Below are 21987 nucleotides of genomic sequence, written 5' to 3'. Positions count from 1 at the left end.
TAAAATAAACCTAACTAAAGTTAACTAGTTAAGCAGCTCCAGCACCTAGGTAGCATTGCTATATCTGTATTGGGAGCTTAAAGAGTCCTTAGTGTTATATTAAAGCCCCGCCCACGAGGTAGCAGTATTATATTCTTTTGTTAGATCCCTTTGTTCTAAACGGATAAGAAGTAAACTTCTCATTTACTCAACTTTTTATAAATATGATCCTGATGTTTTTATGCGACAGCAGTTTTTTCCTGCATATCGAATCACCAAGCTGTGGCCATCACACAGTCCTGTATATCTGAGTCCTGCTGTGAATGAGACTCCAGTTATCTCACTTGGGGATTCCCTCTATAAATACCTTCTAAATAATTAAATAATCAGCAGAAAGCCGTGTCTCTGGTTGTGTGCTGCATTGTTTTTCTCCTGCAGTGTTCAGTTGATCACCGGATGCAGGATCCTCCTCTGTCTCTGTGGAGGAAGGTCACGTTCTGTATCTCTGTGTGTCTTTTATGTGGCTCTGCGTCTGCGTGTGTCCGATTGAACTAATGACGCTGAAAGGAATATTACATTGTTTTACCCCAAAAACAGGGCAGGTTTTTATTGCTAGTGTAGCAGTGTGATGTTCTCCAACAGGCCTGATAACACACACACACAGTGCCTAAAACTTAACATTTTATTTTCTTTGCTGCATGTTTTGAGCTGTAACACACTGTAATAGAGCTCTATAAAAACAAATAATAATAATAAAAATCTTTAGAAGGCAAAAAGCTTGTGATGTCACAAATATATATATATATATAACATTAAAATAAACGCAAATAAACAAAAGCAGGGATCATTAATTGTATCTTGCTGTAATTAAATCTAAATAATGTTAGAATAAACCCAAAATATTATAAAGCAGGGATCATTGAGTGTATCTACATGTAATTAACTCTATATAATGTAAGAATAGACTAAAATGAACCTACTCAGTGGTCTGTGAGAGCATATTCCTGTAATTAATGGTATAAAACATTATAATAAACTCAAAGACAGTTTTTGATCATTGAGTGTATTTACCTGTCAATTTCTATATAAAATTATAATAAACCCAAATAAATATAGTCAGTGATTTTGATTTTCTTTTTCTCTTTTTTCTTTTTGTTTCTCTTTTCTTCTGCCTGTTTCTCTCAATTTTATTTGTAGTCTTTTCCAGCCTTCTTTTTGTGTTTAATCCTCTCTCTCCTTTTTTCTCCCTCTAGTTCTCTCTCTATTCTACCTTTTCTTTCTGTTTCTTTACTTGTGCTCCTCTCTCTCTCTCTCTCTCTTTCTCTCTCTGTTGTAATAGAGATGAGTAACAGTGCTGATACAGTGCGGTTTATGAGTCAGTTGTTAATCCTGTAACTGAGAGATTACCCGCTCTTTACCGATGACCAGCTGTTGTGTAGAACAGGCCACGCCCCTCCCAGACTCAGTAAAGCTCCTGTCGTATTCAGAGAATTACAATAATTTCTATTCACAAAGTGTGTTTTATAGATATACTCTGATAGCAATTAAAATACTAGTATATACTTATATATATATATTTATATTTGAGGAGCGATAAAGCTGTAACGAGGGGCACTGGAATAAAGAATCCAATTTCTGAATTGGAACTTAATTATCTGAGTATAAAAGAGCGTTTTCACACCTGTAGTTGTAAAAGTTTCTGTGATCCGGATCTGTTGATAAGTTTGTTTGTTTGGAGCGTTTCTCCCTCTGTTTGGTTTGGTTTCACACAGGCATAAAAACCTAAACGCACCAAAATTTGCACCAATGAATCACGTGAGCACATCGTCTCCTCTGATTGGTCAGAGCTGTCTGGCACGAGAGTAAGAAAGTAAATATAGTGCAGTGTGAAGCTGCTTTAACACAAAATGTAAAAAAAAAAAAAATGCCGCTACAGTGTTTTCAATGGGACGTGCAGCACAGATGTGAGCAGTGAACGCTGCACATTACTGCGTGTGTAAACAACATGAAGCAGCAGAGACAGAGCAGAGCATTTGTTCATAGCAGTGTATTATCTGTTGGATATATATCAGATTAAACTGCAACTTATCAGCAGTTTGGCTCAATTAAAAAGTATTTTTTTATAGCTGGTTCGGATCAAGACCACATCACATTTTTACCACAAGTGAACAAGTGAACCACAAGTGAAAAATGTGTGTGTTGGGCAGGGGCGGGGCAGATTACAGAGGAAGTTGGGGTCAAACTTGGTGGCTTGATTAATTGCATTAAAAAATATTACCGTGTTACTGTTTCCAAATAATTAGCGTTGAATGCTCTTATTTTTACATTTTTACAAATTCTTCAAACCATTTCTCACAACATATCAGGATATGAGAATCAGCCATCCTTATATGGACCTGTCTGACATACGTATGTGTATATATGTGTGTGTGTGTGTATATGTGTGTGTGTGTGTATATGTGTGTGTTTACATGTATTTGTGTGTGTTTAAGCTGGAGCCAGTCTCTCATCTTTTGACTAACAAATGCAGCCATGTTTAAGTCGTGATATTAAACACACTGCAGTTTATTTAGACTCACTGTCCAGTTTTACAGAACCTACTAATCTACTGGCTTTGATGTCTGACCTCAGGTTCTCTGCACACACTGGTGCAGCATTTATGTTCTTAGGGTCTGTAGTGAAGACCCTCGCTCTGTTTATTTTAGCTGGTGCTCAGCAGTGCCCTCAGTTCACTCCTGATTCTCTGAGCGTTCCCAGTGTGCCCAACATGACCCTGCGCCCCTTTTTTCCATTCCCAAGCTTCAAGCTCCCCCACCTCCTACAACGCCGTCCAACCCGAGCTGAGCTTGTTCCCACACATAAACATATACATACATACACACACACATACACAGATACACAAACACACAGAGTGGAACCATCTTCCAGAACTGACTGGTTTCAGTTAAGTGCTGTTGAGGGTTTTCATGTTGATTTAATTCATGGTGAGTTCTTCTCAGCCCTTCTGCTCTTTAGGTTTGCAGAAACAGAGCTGTAAAAAAACATTGCAAATAATAATAATAATTGCAAACTGCATTACCTGCATGCAGCAACAGAGGGAGCTCAGGACGATTACAGCTCTGTTTACACCAGCTAGTTTACGTTAGCATGTATGAATATTCATGAGCAAGAGCTGAAATAAATCCTGTCCTTCTTCAGAGACCACTAATCCAGTGAACTAAAGCAGGGTTATACACAAACTCTGGCGTATGTGGCGTTCATTCATACTAGAGACCACAACTAGACATTTTAAATTAAATAAAAAAACATTGGAATGGGACCTTTTAAATTGTCCCAAAAATCGACAGTGCTCCTTATGTATGAATTCTATCAGTCAGGTAGTAAGGAGTAGTAAAGCCATTCATTCCGCTGTTATAAGGGTTAGTTTTCAGTGAAGTTTGTCCAGCGCTAAGGCTTGGTGCAGCAGCATTAGCATTAGCCGCTAACCGCAGCTCTAGCTTTTTCCTCATTCAGACTGTAGTCTGCATGTTTGCTGTGTTAAAATAAGCTACGTGAGTTGAACTGCTTTCTGGTAGCGCCCTGGCTTCCTCAGTCTAGTGCTGTCGGGTGGCGTTTACTAGTGCTAATCGCTGCTAACCATGGCTAGCTCTGTTGCTAACCACGCTGGTAAAACAAAATTAGAAATCTAAGCTTTGATTCACTGAGGTGTTCACACTATTGACACCCTGAACTCCAGCCAGATGCTTTCATATAAAAGAAAAAGGTTTTCAGGAGTGTCCCTCTGTGATTTGTTCTATCCGACTGTAGTTTGATTGCTCTACAGTAGTTTATATTGAGTCCTGCTGTAGTGCGTTCGGGTGGAGGCCGTTTGGAGAGCACGAGCATTGTGTTTGGGGTGTTTAGTGAACTGGGAGAAGTGAGTCACCTTCTGTTTACACTGTTAGAGCAGATAGGAAGCTCACACAGCGTGATTGTGCTGCAGGAAGGGTTTCGCTCAATCAGGCTGGTTACAGCAGAACCAGAACCAGCCCAATGTTCCAGCTGCTCCACTGAGTCCATGGAGCAGTCCCAATCCAGACGGGACTACTTTCTCAGGGGGTTCTGGGGTAATTCCCTCTTTTATGGGTTTTTTTTTATCCTCTGTGATTTTATTCCCATCCAGAACAATCATGTACGTGTTTTTCTCAATCGTCCTCTGAGATAAAAAAAAAATTACAGGCTGAATTATCTACTGTTTTTCTCTGAACAACAGTAGATCTCCGTGCTCCTCCGGTAATTTTAGTCCTGTACGGACGCACATCTCTGAGTTTCGTCTCCTTGCCTTTAATAAAATAGCTATTTTTCCACTGCCTCGCACCGTAATTACACTTTGGGCGCACCACGGTTTCCGCGGAGATCCACGTTAAACAACAGCGAGTGGAAATGGAGGAGCTACTGAACTTGATGATGTCATGTGACCAAGAAAACCTAAAACCTAAAAACCCCGCCTGGATAGTGCTTAATTTGTATTTGTATTGCTCCCCCCCCCCCCCCCCCCCCCTCTCTCTCTCTCTCTCTCCCTCCCCCCCACACACACACACACACACACTCTTTATTCAGAGTATTAAATCCAGGCTCATCTCCTGTGGCTTTCTGCAGTGTCCCTCATTGTGTCCTCGTCTGCCCTGTTGTAATACCTCTTCATTCATTGATGTGTGTGTGTGTGTGTGTGTGTGTGTGTTCCTAATTTATCACTCCTGTCCCTTTCGCTCTACTTGAAAAAAAAACACCCAGGTGTTCTTCATTTTGTGTGTGTGTGTGTGTGTGTGTATTCTAAACACTCTATTAGACACTCCTACCTGTAGCTGATCCACATGGAAGATATGGGTGGGCGATATGGCCCTGAAATAATATCAAGATATTTCATGGTATTTTCACGATAACGATACGTCAGGTGGATGCCAGTTGTAAGACAGCATGTCTTTGTTAGGAAGGTCAACATGGAGCTGAAAAAAAAAATTATTTCTCAAATTTCTCTTTTTAATATCTCTTTTTCTCTCTCTCTTCCTTTGTCTCGCTCCAGCCCCATGAGTTTGATGAGTGTCGGCTGGATATCAGTGTTAATGACAGCGTGTGGTATCTAAGAGCGATGGACCCTGAACACCGCAACCAGTGGATCGACTCCATCGAGCAGCACAGGGTGAGTTGAACAACAAATACCATTTTCCTCTTGAAATTGTAGTAAAAAAGGTACATTTTAAAGCTCAGCGCTCTACATCACAGCCCCAATGATTTTTTTGAATCGTTTAATAACCTTTGTATTCAGAAAACATTATGTAAAGTGCTTCAGGTATGTCATATATTTCTAGCATTTCTAGAAATGGTCTTTAGCAGGTTTTTGAGTCAGCAGGATAAGGCTGCTCCCAGTCAGATGCCCAGGAGAGGCTCAGGAAGCAGAGCTGAGAGTCTGGTTTAATTACAGGCTCGTCTGGGGTCCTGTCCGACCCATCTGCCTTCAGACAGAGCAAACCTGACCTCAGTGTCGTCACAGAGCTCGTGCTGCTGATGGGAACTGAGAGGATCAGAGAGGGAGGAAATATGTGGCTTTCAGGAAATCCTAGAGATGGTGATGGTACAGGACCTTTGGTGAAATTCCAAGAAATTAGCTAAAATATTTGAAAAATGAGACGTACAGTGGGATCTGAAGCACTGACAGGACTGCTATTGGGGCAGCTCTGCGGTCAGGGCAGAGTTTAAACTCAACACTAAATTAATAATTTAATTAGTTAAGCAATTTAAACAAAATACCTTTAATAGTTATTGATTTATTATTAGTAATATTTGAGTTGTACCTGACTTGTCATGCTCTTAGTCAACTCATATTTAGCTGTGTAATGTGAATATTAGACTATTTTTCCCTTTTTTTTTAAAATAAGTAATGAACTGAATTGCAAGGTATTTTAATATTAGGAGACCCGTTCCTGCAGTAATGTAGCGCGTAATAGTGTGTAAGTAAACGGAAAAAAAATAATGATAATATTAGAACTATTTACACATCTCTCCTGAAACCTGTTTATTTTGATGAGTGAATCTCTTTCGTTTATTATTTACTGTCACATTAGATTTCCAGTGTTTGCATAGAGGTGGCTGTAAGTTTGCCTGGCATCTGTGTGGCATTAATGTGGCATCGGCCCCCCAAAACACTGATTGGCTGCCTATGCCTGTAATACAGATGAACCAATCAGTGGTACAGATATGCACGAGTACAGCACTTTTAGTCTGAGTCTGAGGGGTGACCCCTCTTTGTCACTCTCTTTAGGCTGCAGAAACTGAGTCATTCTCACACACACTCTGAACGCTTCTCCACCACAAGATCTCTGATTCTTAAACCAGTTCCGTTCGAGCTTATAAGTCTCAGGTTTCCTCAGTGTAGAACTGTCGGGCAGCATTTACTGACACTGCTGCTAACTGTGGCTAGCACTGTTAAATAAAATATATTGGAAATATAAGCAGAAATAGAAAATAATAAACTGAAGGGGTTTATATATATATGTATATATGAAAATAGGTCAGAAAATAGACATTCATTGATAGTGCTCCTTATAGTATGGTGCGTCTTATAGTCCATACAATGCGGTACATAAAGTTACAGACAAGGGGAAATTACAAAACTGGTGAAATTACTAAGTTATTATTAAGTTTTCCCGAAAAGCATAATGAGGCTGTGTTTCGACTATTAGCCCTGAAATGCTGTGGTCCTTTATTTTTGTAGTATTTTTTTTTTCTTAGGGCTGCTTTGCAACATCAGAATTTTTTTTTTTTGTGTTTTTCAGTTTTTTTTCCTGCAAAAGTCCACTAGCTTTTTTCCTGAAAACCTACGAATCACAGAAAAAGAAAGCATGCATCGTTTAATCAGGAGCATTGTGTTCAGCCAAACATTTTTTTTTGGAGGGTAGATTTATAAGCCCCCACTGCTCTTCCCTGTAAAGTAAATGGAGGATTTCACCCTTTATGCTTCTGAAGCATCACTCTTATAAAGCGTCTGGCCTTCAGACAGTAAACTGCAGTTCCACAGTGTCAGCAAAGCTGCTCAGTAATACAGCACAGTCTCCCAGAGGTGATCGTGTGTATGTGTATGTGTGTGTTTGTGTGTGTGTGTGTGTGTGTGTGTGTGTGCGCAGACATTTCAGAAATGTCCTGCTGCAGCGTTTAGGTCAGCAAAAGCTGCATGTTCCATTTAATGTAAATGCTGTTCTTTAAAAAATTAATACAAGTGTAAATATTGAACCAATCTGCATGATATTGTGTAGGTCTCCTTCCTGCCACTAAAACAGCTCTGATCTGTCGAGGCATGAACTCTATAAGACCTCTGAAGGTGTCCTGTGTTATCTGACACCAAGACCAACATGTACACACCACCCTGTTACTGGAGAAAGCTGATAATAAATCATAATTAATGTTTAACACTTAACACAGCAGTGGATTTGAAACTCAACAAACACAAATTACAAATACAAATTACACAGTCCTTTATTCTTTATTCATGGCTGTTTCTTTTTCATATGTTGGCTTTTGTTGGAGTAACTGTCTCTAATGTCTAGGGAAGACTCTAAACTCTACTGGCATACTATATTTTGGGAGGATTTGATTACATTAAGCATCAGCAGCATTGCTGAGATCAGGATGTTGGTTGATTGCCATCATTCCAGAGAACACAGTTCCACATCCCCACAGCTCTGTTATAAAAGGTTTTATATCTTTATAGCGCTCTACTGCCATTGGGTGTAGTGAAGTGCCAGTAGAGCTGGGCGATAAACCGGTTTTATTGATTAATTGGAATTTACAGTTAAGAATGATGTGTTTTCATGAAAATTGTTTTTCTCTCAGTTTTATTATATGTTCCAACAAGATCTAAAATTACGATTGCCTCTCAGTGTGACGGTATGAGAATGAGATTACTCATGTCGGCTGTTAAATAAATCCATTGTGTCATCATTATGAATTATCGCTTTTTGAATTTTTTGGTTGCAATTTAGAAAAAGGTATAGAAAAAAGTACTATTTGGTTATCAGTATCAAACTCAAAGTACCGTACCAGTATCGATATCGAAAATTTAAAAGCGATACCCAGCTCTATAATTTATTAGGGGTGGGCAATATGACCCTAAGATAAAATCATTATATTGCATAGTATTGGCAATATATACTGAGATATTAAAAAATACTAGAATTTTATCAGATTTGTAACAGAAGTCAATGATCCAGAATGTCATGATACTAATAATAATAATGCACTTCATATTATTAATATCTCCATATATCCAGGATTAAAGTAAAATAAATGATACTGGACCGATATAATCTCTAGTAGATATATAATAGGAATTAAGAACAGTGTGCATTTTTTTATTTTGTTTAAAACAGTAAAAAAAACAAAAGTAGTACCCTGATGTGATAATTAGAGGTGTGTGATATGGGACGATATTTTAGGGTGTAATAGCGTTCACCATATTCAAAAAATATTGGCAATATTATTGCATACGATATGATATGGCACACCTCTACTATTTGCTTGTTTTTGGTTGCACTCGAACCTTTAAAAGAGAAAATGAAACCAAAATAGCTTTAAACCATTTTTTTTTGTCATCTGTGCTTTGATTTTTAGTAGGGGGAAAAATAGATTCAAATCAAGAATCAGATTTATTTGTTTTAGTCCATATCGCTCAGCTCTAAGTGCCAGTCAGTGCTTATCTGATCATGTTTATCTGCTCTAGAAAGGCCTGTTCTTCTACAAGTTACAAGCTAAATTCAATAATTAAATTACATTACATTTGAGTATTTAAAGAGCAGTTTCCCCCAGATACAGATTAAGCCGAGTCATAATCCTGTACAAAATGTGCTGTAGTCCAAAATTATACTTAATCCCTGTCTGAGAATCTGTGTTATAGTGTATTATTAGTGTCCTAGGCTTTATTCTCCATCCTCATGTTGAATAAAGGAAAACTCGAGTGTGTTGTATTGTTGTATTGCTGTAGCTGGTCTGTGTGTCTGTGTTTAATCTGCTTTTATCAGACTGAGAGCTGCTCTCTGTTCCCCAGCCAGCGAGGCAATCGATCTCATAACACTCACGCAGGCTATTCTTGGCCTCTGATTGGATGATGCTGGCTTTATTGATGGTTCAGTGTCAGGAAGAGGCTTTTTGATTGGCTGGAATGATTGTAACACTAGTCTGTGTTTACCAGTCAGGTTATTCTCTGCCTTTGAACTGTAGTTACCTCAGATTTCACCATTTTTCACTGGAGATAGAAACGTACTGTCACCTCCTAGTGTTCAGACAGCGCCTTCACAAGTCCTACCTGTGGCTCTGCAGTGAATTCTGTGTTAATTTTACAAACAGCTAATTTTATTAACCGCTAAACCACCTTCTGTGAAGCCGTGTTCCAGATAAATAAAGCTAAAATCACACACGCCTAAAGGATAAAGCGTGTTTATAGTAGGCGTGTCCAAAAGAGCATCTTATCACATCAGGGTTCTACTTTTTTTTTTTTTTTTTTTTTTTTTTTACTGTTTTTAGCAAAAGTAAATTCACACTGTTCTAATTTCCCATTATTTATCTACTAGAGACAGATTATATCTGTCCAGTATCATTTATTTTACTTTAATCCTGAATACATGAAGATATTTGGAGTCCATTATTATTATTAGTATCATGAAATTCTAGATCATAGACTTCTGTTACAAATCTGAAAAAAATTGTCATTTTTAATATCTCAGTTAGAGGTGTGCCATATTATATCATATTGTATTAATAAAAATGTCATATTCATTTTGTTGCAGTAGTGAATTCTTTAAATATATATTTTTTAATTCATATCAGCAAGAGTATCACTATCACAAAAATACCATGATCGTGATCGTGATATAATTTTAGGGCCGTATCGCATAGTTTTGTAATTCTTAAACATTGCAGCACCACTATTCCTTACTAGTGTCTCTCAAAATGCGCCTTATAATCAATCGACAAAAACATTGTTTTGTTTTAACTAATATTTTAAGGTGCTTACAGCATCAGTGATATGTTTTATATTTCTATTTTTTGCTAATACACAGTCCTAGTTTTTACTGTAGATTTATGAATGATATTATTTTCTCCTCAGATCGTGGCCTGTGTGGTGGAACCTGCGTTGAGAAATTTGGACTGTTTTTTATGCAAGCCCGTTCTGCTGCTCCAGGCTTTAGTATGGTCCTCAGGATTATGAGCTCTGATTGGCTTGTAGGTGCTGCAGGTGTTGAAATGAGTTGCGTCAGTGTGTTATTTGCGGCGGAGTGTGTTTGTGTAAGAGCGGTGTGTAAGAGCGGTGTGTAAGAGCGGTGTGTAAGAGGTAGAAACAGCAGTCAGGGCTTGTCTCGTCTTGTTACTCTATTCCACGTACTCTCAGTGGGATACATCTATTACCTATACTGTGTGTGTGTGTGTGTGTACTGCTGTAAACTGACCCAGACCATTTCGAGCTGTTACTCATGAGGCGTGCCATGGGATCACAGGATGTGATGCGTGTGTGAGAATTGTTACAAATCCCTTTGTGTTAATGTAGGGTTGGGTAATATAACAATACACCACTGTTCAAAAGATTAAAATCACTTTTTAACTTAAATTCAGTAACTGAGAGTTAAACTGTGGTTGTTGGCTTTAGGGGTGTGTCATATCGTATCGTACACAATAATATCACCAACAGTTTTGAATATGTGAAAAATATTATACCCTGAAATATTGTGCCATATCACCCACCCCTAATTGTCCCATCAGGGTACTACTTTTTTCTACTCTTTTAGCAAACGAAAAATACACACTGTTCTCATTTCCTATTATATATCTACTAGAGACGATAATATCTGCCCAGTATCATTTATTTTACTTTAATGCTGGATATATGGAGATATTTGGATATATATATATATTTTTTTTATATCTCAGTTAAAGGTGTGCCATATCATATTGAATGCAATAATAACATTTATTATTAACATATATATTTTGTTGTAGTAGTGTATTCTTGAAATTATATATTTTTTTAATTCAGTGTTTTGTCATATAGCCAGGAGTATCATTATCGCAAAAAAATACCATGAAATATCATGATAATATTTTAGGGCCATATCGCCCAGCCCTAGTCGGTGTTGAGTTCTTCCATGGCAGGTCTGCACAGCGACTTTTTTTTAAAATACATGAAATTTCAATTTATTTGTAGTTATACGTAGAAAGTGAACATTATTTAACACTCTAAACCTTTAAAGCCAGGTGTATAATACTATATATGGACAGAGTAAATGGATGTATTGGGATAACTTCTTATTTCTTATGAAATCAAAGGTATTAAAAAGAGGCTTTCTATTGGTTTTTAAAGCATTGATGTGAGGATTTGATTGCAATTCAGCGACAAGACAATGTTAAGAGGTCACAGTGTTAGATGATCCCCTGGCATTAACCATGGTGCTAGTTGGTTCTTGTTTGTTAGTTTGTCTGCTCCAGAGAGTCTTTTTTATTGGCAGTGTTTCTTTACATGGACTAAACAAGCTTTGAAATATTGTGATTTAATATTTAATGACCTTTCTGTTTCTCTCTCCAGGTGGAGTCTGGTTATGGTTCTGAGTCCAGTTTGCGGAGACATGGCTCCATGCTGTCTCTCACTTCTGCTACCAGCAGCTACTCTGCTACCTCTACCTCCTCCTTCAAGGTGAGAGCAAAAACATAAATCTGATTGTCTCTTTTACACCGTGTAGAACTTATCAAACGGAAAAGATTTTTAATGCAGTGGATCCATTTTCCCAAGGCTTTTTTGCTTCCTTTGCTTTGTAAATGAGGCTCTGAACTCCAAAGCTGTCTTAAATTTACATTTTCTCTCTTTCTCTGCTCATAAAATTGAAATTAAGAAAATAGCAGAACACATTTTTTCCACAGGTATTCAATTATTCATTCTTTCTTTCATTCATTCATTCATTCATTCACCAAAAAGTCGAGCAGATCGTTAAAGGGTTAATGTTGGCTTTTTGCAGTTTTTGTGAGATCTATACTGCCACCAAGTGGTTAAGTGGGGAACAGCAGCGTCCCCAAAAGCAGCTCACAAAATATGGATCATATGATCTGATCAGCTCTCAGGATCGGCTTAATTATTGGCCTGTTGCAACAGGTTTCCTAGACATGCCTTTAATGCTTAATCTTAAGCCCTATCCGGACAGGATTATTTTCTCAGGGGGATGTCTGTAAAAAAATATTTCACACTTCTGCTCAGTGAAAAAACTTCTGCATCCGGACTGCAATTGAAAAAACAGGAGGATCAATGAGTTTTTAGGCTTTTTTCTTAGTCATGTGACATTGTGTTCAGTAGCTCCTCCATTTCCACTCGTTGTGTTTTCATGTGGATCTCCGTGGAAACGCGTTCCCAAAGTGTAATTACGGTGCACGACAGTGGGAAAATAGCTATATTAATAAACAAGAGGAGACTAAACTCAGAGATGTGCGCCTGGATGGGACTAAAATTACCGGAGGACTAATCCCATCTGGATACAGCTTTAGACACCATAGAAAAGCCCATTTTAAACCATCACTGTTCGTTTCATTCAGTCTAGTCTGTTGTCTTAATCAAGGCCTGGGATGTTGGAACATTGCTTTGAGCATTTGATTGCATTCAACCCCACACCACAAGTGCTTTGGATAAAACTCATTCAGTACAGAGAACACATATCCTCTACTCCACAGCTACAGCACAGCTCTACCAGCCCATACCTGGCATTGCATTATTATTACAGACAATGTCCTGATGGGTTTCTGATCCTGGTTTTTTGTTTGACTGCTTCTGACAGAAGGGCCACAGTCTGCAGGAGAAGCTGGCTGAGATGGAGACGTTCAGAGACATCCTGTGCAGGCAGGTGGACACACTTCAGAAATACTTTGACGCCTGTTCTGACGCTGTGTCCAAGGATGAGCTGCAGAGGGACAAGAGTGAGTTCAGAGTTTGTATCGTTATAAATATCCCCTCTGATACCATTAAATGTTCTCCTAAAAGAACAATATGAGAACATTCTCTCTAGTTTTCTCTCTCTCTTTTGCTCTTTTACTCTCTCTTTGTCTTGTACGGACACTATCTCTCTTTCATACTCTGTCTCTCGCACATACTCTCACTCCCTCTCTCACTCTAGGTCTCTCATACTCTTTCTCTGTAATTTTCTCATTCTCTCTTTCTCTCTTTCTCCCTCTTTTTCTTTCTATATCTCTCTCTGTCTCTCTCTCTCTTTCTCACTCAGTAACTATCTCACTCTAGGTCCCTTATATTCTTTCTTTCACACTTTCTCACACTCTCTTACACACTTGCTCACCTTCTTTCTTTCTTTCTTTCTCTCTCTCTCTCTTACATTCTATCTCTCTCACTTCTGATCTTGCATGTTCACTATCTCAATCTAGGTCCCTCATGCTCTTTCTCTCTCACTTTCTCACACTCTTTCTCACACACACTCTCATACTCTCTTCTTATATACTCTTTTGCTCACTCTCTTTCTTCCACCTTCTAGCTCTTTCACATTTTCTCTGTCTCTTTTTCTCTTGCATGCACTCTAGCTCTCACTCTTGCTCTCTCTCTGTCTCTCCCTTTCTGTCTCTCTCTCTCTCTCTCTCTCTCTCTCGCACAGACAGCTCTCACTCACTCTTTTACTCTCTCTTTGTCTTGCACGGACACTATCTCTCTCATACTCCTGTCTCTTGCACGCACTTTCACTCCCTCTCTTGCCCAGTCACTATCTTTCTCTTTCTCTCTCTCTCTCTCTCTCTCTCTCTCTCTCTCTCTCTCTCTCTCTCTCTCTCTCTCTCTCTCGTCTGTCCGCCTGTTTGTCAGAATGCTGAAGCAGCACAACAGTGCCTGTTGATCCACATAAACAATCAGCCATTTCTTTTGTTCACTCTCAGTCCTCCCCCTCTTCATCCCCTCTCTCCCATTCTCTTCCTCTTCTCTATCATTCTTTTCTCTTTTTCTTTCTGTCTCCCCTTTCTCTCTCTTTCTCTCTCTTCTCTTTTAATATCACCTCTCTTTCACCTTTTTTTTTTTTTTTTGCTTCTTTTCTCTTTGCTACCCGCAAAAAATTCTCTCCTCATTTCCTGTCCTTTTCCCTCTCTGTCTTGTTCATCACATCCCTCTCTCCTTTCTTCCTTTTCTCATTTGCTCTGTCTCTTTTTTTTTCCATTTCCTCCCCCTCCTCCGTCTGTGGATGAAGCTGGTCTATTGTAATGCTGGGTGGTACAGTAGGCCTCTACAGTGCTGGTGTTCAGGCTGCTGTACTGGCAGCTCTAGGCTGTGCCTTCCACTGGGGTCTTTGAGTTCACACTGATCGTGTGTGTGTGTGTGTGTGTGTGTGTGTGTGTTTCTCTCCTTGTGCACTTGGTCCAGTTGTGGAAGATGATGAAGATGACTTCCCGACCACTCGTCCCGATGGAGAATTTCTGCACAATAATCACAACGGCAGCAGAGAGAAGTGTGAGTTCATCAGTCCCCTGCGGTTTAAACTGCTTTATTCTACTCAGTTAATGTTGGTAAAGCTTACAGAATGGGAAGGATTTGTATTAAAGGAAATGTATTAGTAAAAATAAATATTTTTATTAATGTATCTAGGTATGTATGTATTTATTTTTATACTGTTGCTGTGAAACAGTGTCTGGTTGCGAAGGTGTTGCTGCTGTAATTAGGGCTGTATATTGGGAAGAACCTGACAATACTACACTTATTACAATACAGGGGTAATGATGTCATATATTGTGGAAGAATTGTCATGCTATGACAAAAAAACAACACTATTATATGCATAAAACTTGAGTAATATTTTTTAATAATGGCATAGCTATTTAGTTGTCAAGGTTTAATTTTTTTTTTTTTTTGTGTGTTGCTAAGTGTGGGAGTCAGTTAGTAATTTATTGCCAATTTGTTGCTTTGATATGACAAATCCTTTTTAGATGTTACCAAGTGGTGTTGCTGTGGTATAGGTAAAAAAAACAAAAGCGCTTTGCGTAAGTGGTTGCCTGAGTGGTTAGTAAGGTGTTTCTACATTTTATGCGGAAAATATTGAGTTAAATGTTTGAATGCATATATCTTTGAGGCTTCTGCATGCACATTAATAATAGTTAGTTAATAGTTTATATAGTGTGTTGTTTAAACCCCACTGCTGGAAGCTACAAGTTACCTTAAGGGCATTATCCTCAAAAAGGGAGCTGGTGATGCAGCTTAATTATTATTACTACATTTTTGATTTACTCTGTGATCGGGAGCTGAAATTAGCCTTTATTTGCTTTTTTTTCCCCTGTTCAACCTTAAACAGCCGATGCCATCGGTTGAGTCATTTAATGTGGAATGGAAAAGTTAGCTAGCTAACTGTTGAGAAAAAAAACTATTAGCATTTTTTTGTATGCTTGTTATGAAGTAAATGCTCATAAAACATCAAAATTACAGAACTATGGCAATATTGCTAGTGGTTTTTTAACAAGGAAATACACAAGAAAAAAAAATGCCAGTGATTCTCATAGTCCAAAAATATTTCTTGAACAGTTCTCGTAACTTTTCTTTTAATCAGATTTTTTTGTGATTTTAATTTGAATAAAATAAATGTAAGGATATCATCTCGCTCAAGGAATGACAGGATGTTATACTCTGTATTTCTCTCCTTTATCATTATACATATTGTATTTTCACATTCTTCCCAATGCACTATATTGCTGCTGCTACTGATGATGATAATGATGATGGTTATAACTGTGAAAATCTCTCTCTTGTCTTCATAGTGTTCCAGTCTCTGAGCACTAAGGGCATCAATGGGATCGACTTTAAAGGAGAGGCCATCACCTTTAAGGCCACTACAGCAGGAATCTTGGCCACACTCTCTCACTGTCTCGACCTGATGGTGAAGAGAGAGGACAGCTGGCAGAGGAGACTGGATAAGGTACTGCAGCACAGCTTTCTGAACACAGTCTGATGTCAGGTGTAATGTTAGCTGTGCGGTGCTGCACCACAGGTCTGCTGTGGTCTACTTTAATTGGTTCTATAAAGTGATGCCAAAGAATAACCACTTTTGGGATTTCAAAAAATCTAAATAACCTTCTCCTGATGCAAAGGTTCTTTAAAGGTTCTTCATTAAGAGTGTCCAGTACGTTTCAGTAATAGACCTCAGTAATGAAACAAATCAGTACGTCAAGAAATCTCAGAGTAAACCAAAGTTAAATTTCTCCTTAGTAGTAAAATTTTGGATATTTTAAAAAGTCTATGCATGATTTATTGTTCAACTCAGTCAATTCTGTGCTTATTAAATCCTACCGTATTTTTCAGACTGTAAGGCAGCACTAAGGCTGGGTGCAGCAGCATTAGCATTAGTCGCTAATTGCTGCGCTAGCGAGACGTAAATGTTTCCCTGTAGCGCTAGTCCAAGGAACCTTTAGTGTTATGGTAACCCAAGACGATATTAGCTAGTTGTTCGTCCCACATAGCTTGTTTTAACGCGGTAAATGCTCAGACTACAGTCCAATATAATCGCCTCTGAACAGTAAAAGAGCTAGCGCTGCGGTTAGTGGCTAATGCTAATGCTGATGCTGCTGCACCTAGCCTTAGTGATGAAGAAATTTCACAAATAATTCATCCTTTTAACTCTGTACTTCAGTGGAGTGGCTTTACTTCTTCTTAATACCTGACTGGTAGAATTCATACATAAGGTGCACCAGATTATAAGGCGCTCTGACTGAGTTTTGGGAAAATTAAAGGATTTTATAGTCCAACAAATACGGTAAATTAATATTAGGAATACTCAGTGGATTGCTCATATGCTAGCATAAGCAATGACGTTTCTGAACAGGATTCTTGGGTGGAAGGTAGGTGGTGTTGTGACTGATTTGAGCTGGATCTCTGCAAGCAGCCTCCAACACTGAAAAATGGGAGCTTTTGTGTTGAGGAAGAATGAAGATTCTGTGCTGTAGAATGAAGAGATGTGATTGGACTGAATACATTCTTTACCTTGGGGTCATGGTTAGCTCAGAGGCAGACAGTCAGACAGGGTGATACATACTGTGTAAAAAAAATAGTGAGATTTGATCCTTTATTTGTATTATTATAAAGAAGTTTGAGCACATTGCAGTATTCAGTACCACACATTAACATTGACCGTATGCTTAATTTTACAGTTAGGTCTTTATAGCTATTTTTTGGTGATTTTTTGGCCCAATCATTTCTTTTTTGTACTCCTCCATCTTTTTATGAAGTGTATCTCTTCCATTTAAACAGAGTTTGAAGGGAAAAGGATTTTAATCCTCCCTCTAAGAATTAGATACACCTGATACAGATATATCTAGATATAGATATAGTAGTGGAGTGCTAAAGTTCAGCAACCTAGCTGCTGCTGCTGCTGCTTAACTAGTTATCTTTAGGGCATCTTATTGGGGGCATCGCCTTCAGAAAAGGGGCAGGTGGTGCAGCAATAAAAAAAAATTATCCATTGATTAATTCCTCTGTGATGAGGGACTTTTTTTTTATTTTATTTAATTTTTTTCCTTTCCACCTTAAACGCAGCAGCATTTGCCATCTGTTGCACAGTTTAAGGTGGAATGGGAAAGTTAGCTAGCTAATGATACAAATAATAGCAATTTTTCTATGCTTGTTATGAAGGAAAAGGCCATAAAACATAAAAACTAAACATTAAACTATGGTAATATATTGGTTATTGTAATTTTTTCAAGATAAATACTTAAATTTGTGGGTTTCTTTGGTCACCTTTTAGCCTAACAAGAATTAGTAGGGACACACGCCCTTAGACTTTAGGTCTTAAATGACTATATATATATTATATAGTATAATATATATTAGTCATTTAAGACCTAAAGTCTAAAGGCGGGTGTCCCTACTAATTCTTGTTTTTCTCAATCTGATTGAGAAAACCATCTCAATCTGATTTAAAAGTGTGTATATATATATATATATATATATATATATATATATATATATATACACAGTTTTAAATCAGATTGAGGTGGTACACTAGAGGGAATAGTCTCACAGCTTTACGAAATGAGAAAGTGAAGAACTGCAAAATTGTAATCATTGACTCTCTCTCTCCCTTCCATTCTCTCACCCTCCCACCTCCTCATTCCATCTCTCATGCCTCTATCTATTCCCCTCTCTCTCTCTCTCTCTCTCTCTCTCTCTCTCTTTTTGTAGGAAACAGAGAAAAGGAGGAGAGTGGAGGAGGCCTATAAAACAGCGCTGTCCGAGCTGAAGAAGAAATCTCATTTCGGAGGTCCAGACTATGAGGTGGGCTTTATTGTAGCACTGCTGAATAACCTTTAATTCACAGCTCAGTTAACAGCAGTGGTGCTGTGTGATAGAGGCGGCAATTTTCTCATTCCTGTACGTTCATAATGCTTCTGTCTGTGGGTCTGGACAGCGATTTTCTAGAGAGAGAAAATGTAGAAAGTGTTACAATAACGGCCATGTGATTTTAAACACATTTACAATATTTGTGTGCATTTTATTCACATCATCTTTTATTAAACGTATATATTCCATTTTATGTAACTCTTCTATTTAAGCCGTTTCATCCTTTCATATTCCTCTTCTCTCCCGTTCTGCTCTCAGGAGGGCCCAAACAGTCTAATAAATGAGGATGAGTTCTTCGATGCTGTGGAGGCCGCTCTGGACCGACAGGATAAAATAGAGGAACAGGTCTGTTAGAGTCTCTTTACGTCATCATTTATCTGTTTTAAGGAAACTTAAGGCCTGTGTTTATGCTGCTCTATAACTGTTTATTATTGGTTATAGCAGCTGTCAGGGTATATTTGTATTACTGATTTACTGGGCAAAGTGTAAATTCTATATATAATATTTTATTGTGCTAATGATGGGATTATTATATTTTCTTTATTGATTGCATCCATAGAAATTAAACATAATATTCTTGTTAAGATCCTACACGGTCATAAAAATGCAATGTTCAGATAGTGCAAATCTACAATCTGTGGTACAGCATACTGTTAATGTTCCAATTGCAATATAGAATAATGTTCCTAAAATAACTGTGACTAGAGGGGTATCATCATCCTGGTGACAGTAATTCTAGTGATTTAATGATGTTGTGTATAAGTGTATATACCTGTACGATGGACAGCACTGTGCAAATGTTTTAGCATTATCTGTGCAATATTTGTGTGTATATATATATATATATATATATATATATATATATATATATATATATATATATATATATATATATATATATATATATATATATATAATTTTTTTTTTTAGTTTACACAAAAAGTGGTGGTTTTACGTAACTGTGTTTACTTGCACCTGTTTAATAGCATCTGGAGTTCCTACAGTATGAACATAATAGATTTTAGATTTATAATAATCTACAATAGTGCAGACTACTGTATATAGTCAGATGCAGTTGATTATGTTTGATTGTGTTTTTTATGTTTGTAGACTCAGACAGAGAAGTCTCGGATACAGAGGCTCAGCCCCATGCCTTCTCTAGACGCCTACTCCGTTATGGGCACCCACCGATTCGCTGAAAAGGTGACACTTTTTTTTTTTGTTTTTTGTTTGTTTTTGACAAGTTATCTCAATTTATTTCACTGCATGGGAAATCAGGGTATCTGCAGATCCTTACAATGTCTTACACAGTCTTTAATTCATTAAATACGCAAGTTAAAGTACTGATTTAACAGCAGACTGAACTAAGCAGAACCAACAGCATTATTTATGTTTCTGAAGGGTTCTATTTTCAGAAACCTGTATATTTAATTTGGTTTTAAGTAGTTTAGATGGTACCCCAATTCAGACCTGCCAACATATCTCTCTCTCACTCTTACGCTATTTCTTACTATTCCTCTCTATTTGTCTCCCTCTCTCTTCCTCTCTCACTTGTCCTTTTTCTTTTTCTCTCTCACTCTCTTATTCCCTTTTTCTTCATCTCCTTCTCTCTCTCTCTCTCTCATACACTCTCTCTACCTCTCTATTACTCTCTTTCTCCCTCTCACTCGCCCTCCTACCAATTTAAATCACTTCAATTAATAAAAGCTTTATTGGCAAAACATTAATTAATTAAATAATTGAGAGATAAAAAAAAAAAAATATATATATATACATATATACGTATGTGTATATATATATATATATATATATATATATATACAGTTTACATACACAAAAAAAGTTTAAATAGACATTAATAACCATTGTAATTGACTTTTGATATCTGTGTAGATTATATTTAAGATATATAATCTGTATGATATGATTTGGCAGGTCTGTAATTTTGCACTGGACCTATTTTTTGAGTGTTCAAAACTGTTAATTCTTATTTGCTTGTGTTTTCTTGTTCTTGTGACTTAAGATTTAAAACGTCTGAAGTTTCTCTGTACTTGCTGATACTCTGGAGAGTTTGGGGAAAGTTTAGGAGTGTAATTATTTTGTTTGTAACTGATATAATTGAATAGAAAGACAAAGAACTTCTCTCCGTGCTCTTCCTTTACTCCAGTCTCCCACTCCACCGCCCTCCCCTCCGTCCTGTTTCGTATCTCTCAGCCCCCTCCTTCATCACGAGCACAGGTTCAGTGCTGAGGTAACCCAGCCCCTCGTGAGCTTCGGCCTCTGCAGCCGATTGGCCCTTTGGTTTACAGGAATGTTGCGGCATGTCTCAAATGTTAATTTGTTCCGAAGCATTTGCATAAATTAAACTAAATTAAACTAAACTAATTGATCGCACAGTTTGTTGTGATAATTGCATTTTTCTTCTTAACACTGAATATTTAATAAAGGATATTTAAATATAGAACAGTGGGGTTTTACTTATTTAATTCAAAGAATATAAGCGTAATTGGAGTTCACAAAGAAGAATAGCGCCCAAACCCAAGCATGTTCTTCTAACCAGCATATTAATAACTTTAGATTTAACACTCTTTAAACTTGCTTGACCTTTTAGTCTTTATGAAAGGTTTGTTGGTAAGCATGAAGCTTGTGTTTTTATTATTATCTGGAATTTTCTGAGTTATGTTTTAGCTGTAACTCTCTGTGTGGACTAAATCAATTTAAAGCGACAGTCCGTAAGTTTTGGTGATTTGGGGATTTGACCTCTCTGGTGAGAATGTGTAATTACACAGAGCATGTGGAAAAGTACTTTTTATGAAGGTTAATGTGTTTTTAAATATATATATATAAATTTATGCAATATTGTAAAGATCAGTTACATCCAACAAACCTACCAGACCACTCTGTTTTTAGAAGGAATATATTAGACCATGATCCAACCAAAACACTGATACCATTTCACCACTCAGGAATACTACTGCTTTCAGTTTAAAAGAAATTAATCTTAGGGACTGCTGCTTTAATAAATAACCCCAGACCTTTCACTATTTTAACATGTGGAAATGACCTCTAACCCAAACACATCCTCTTCCTTTCTCTCTCTCTTCCTCTTTTACCTCTATCAGGTGGAGGAGATGGTGCAGAGTCACATGACATACTCCCTCCAGGATGTGGGTGGAGATGCGAACTGGCAGCTGGTGGTGGAGGAGGGCGAGATGAAGGTGAGACTGGAGATGATGATGATGATGATGAGATTTTTGTATAGTAGTTCACAGTTTTTGTGTAGTAAATTTAAGTAATCTGCCGTCACAGTAAAACAGATAAAACATGTTTTTGATCACGCTCCTGCTCACTAATTAATTTTATTAAATGCAGTTGTGTCGGATCAATCAAGCAACCTTTAATAAATAAAAAAAAATAAAATAAAATAAAACAGCATGTGTGTGTGTGTGTGTGTGTGTGTGTGTGTGTAGGTGTACAGGAGAGAGGTTGAGGAGAATGGAATCGTGTTGGATCCTCTGAAAGCCACACACGCAGTCAAAGGGGTCACAGGTCACGAGGTCTGCCACTACTTCTGGGATACAGATGTTCGCAATGACTGGGAGAGTGAGTGTGAACAACACACACTAAAGCACACACAC

At 37.7% G+C, this 21987-nt stretch overlaps 1 protein-coding gene and 1 long non-coding RNA gene across 4 annotated transcripts in view; both read left to right on the top strand.

Annotated features, from left to right (window-relative positions):
• LOC125782409 (uncharacterized) overlaps positions 1–21987 on the top strand; it is a 113395-nt gene that overhangs the window by 42915 nt on the left and 48493 nt on the right. The gene's annotated exons all lie outside the window — the stretch shown is intronic.
• The window catches only part of cert1 (ceramide transporter 1), a 43153-nt gene that overhangs the window by 14246 nt on the left and 6920 nt on the right, over positions 1–21987 (top strand). The window contains exons 3-13 of one of the 3 annotated variants that reach the window (XM_022676657.2): positions 5042–5158; positions 11585–11692; positions 12822–12957; positions 14393–14479; positions 15775–15932; positions 18191–18283; positions 18608–18694; positions 19460–19552; positions 20517–20600; positions 21472–21567; positions 21820–21952. In XM_022676657.2, coding sequence (XP_022532378.1) covers positions 5042–5158; positions 11585–11692; positions 12822–12957; positions 14393–14479; positions 15775–15932; positions 18191–18283; positions 18608–18694; positions 19460–19552; positions 20517–20600; positions 21472–21567; positions 21820–21952 — 1192 coding nt within the window. Of the gene's footprint in view, positions 1–5041; positions 5159–11584; positions 11693–12818; positions 12958–14392; positions 14480–15774; positions 15933–18190; positions 18284–18607; positions 18695–19459; positions 19553–20516; positions 20601–21471; positions 21568–21819; positions 21953–21987 lie in introns of all 3 variants that reach the window. The other 2 variants (XM_022676655.2, XM_022676658.2) reach the window with 2 other exon arrangements.

Source organism: Astyanax mexicanus, chromosome 17 (assembly GCF_023375975.1).
Source record: "Astyanax mexicanus isolate ESR-SI-001 chromosome 17, AstMex3_surface, whole genome shotgun sequence".
Lineage (NCBI taxonomy): Eukaryota > Metazoa > Chordata > Actinopteri > Characiformes > Acestrorhamphidae > Astyanax > Astyanax mexicanus.
Note: the sequence above shows the minus strand (reverse complement) of the source record. Positions and strands in the feature narration are given on the sequence as shown.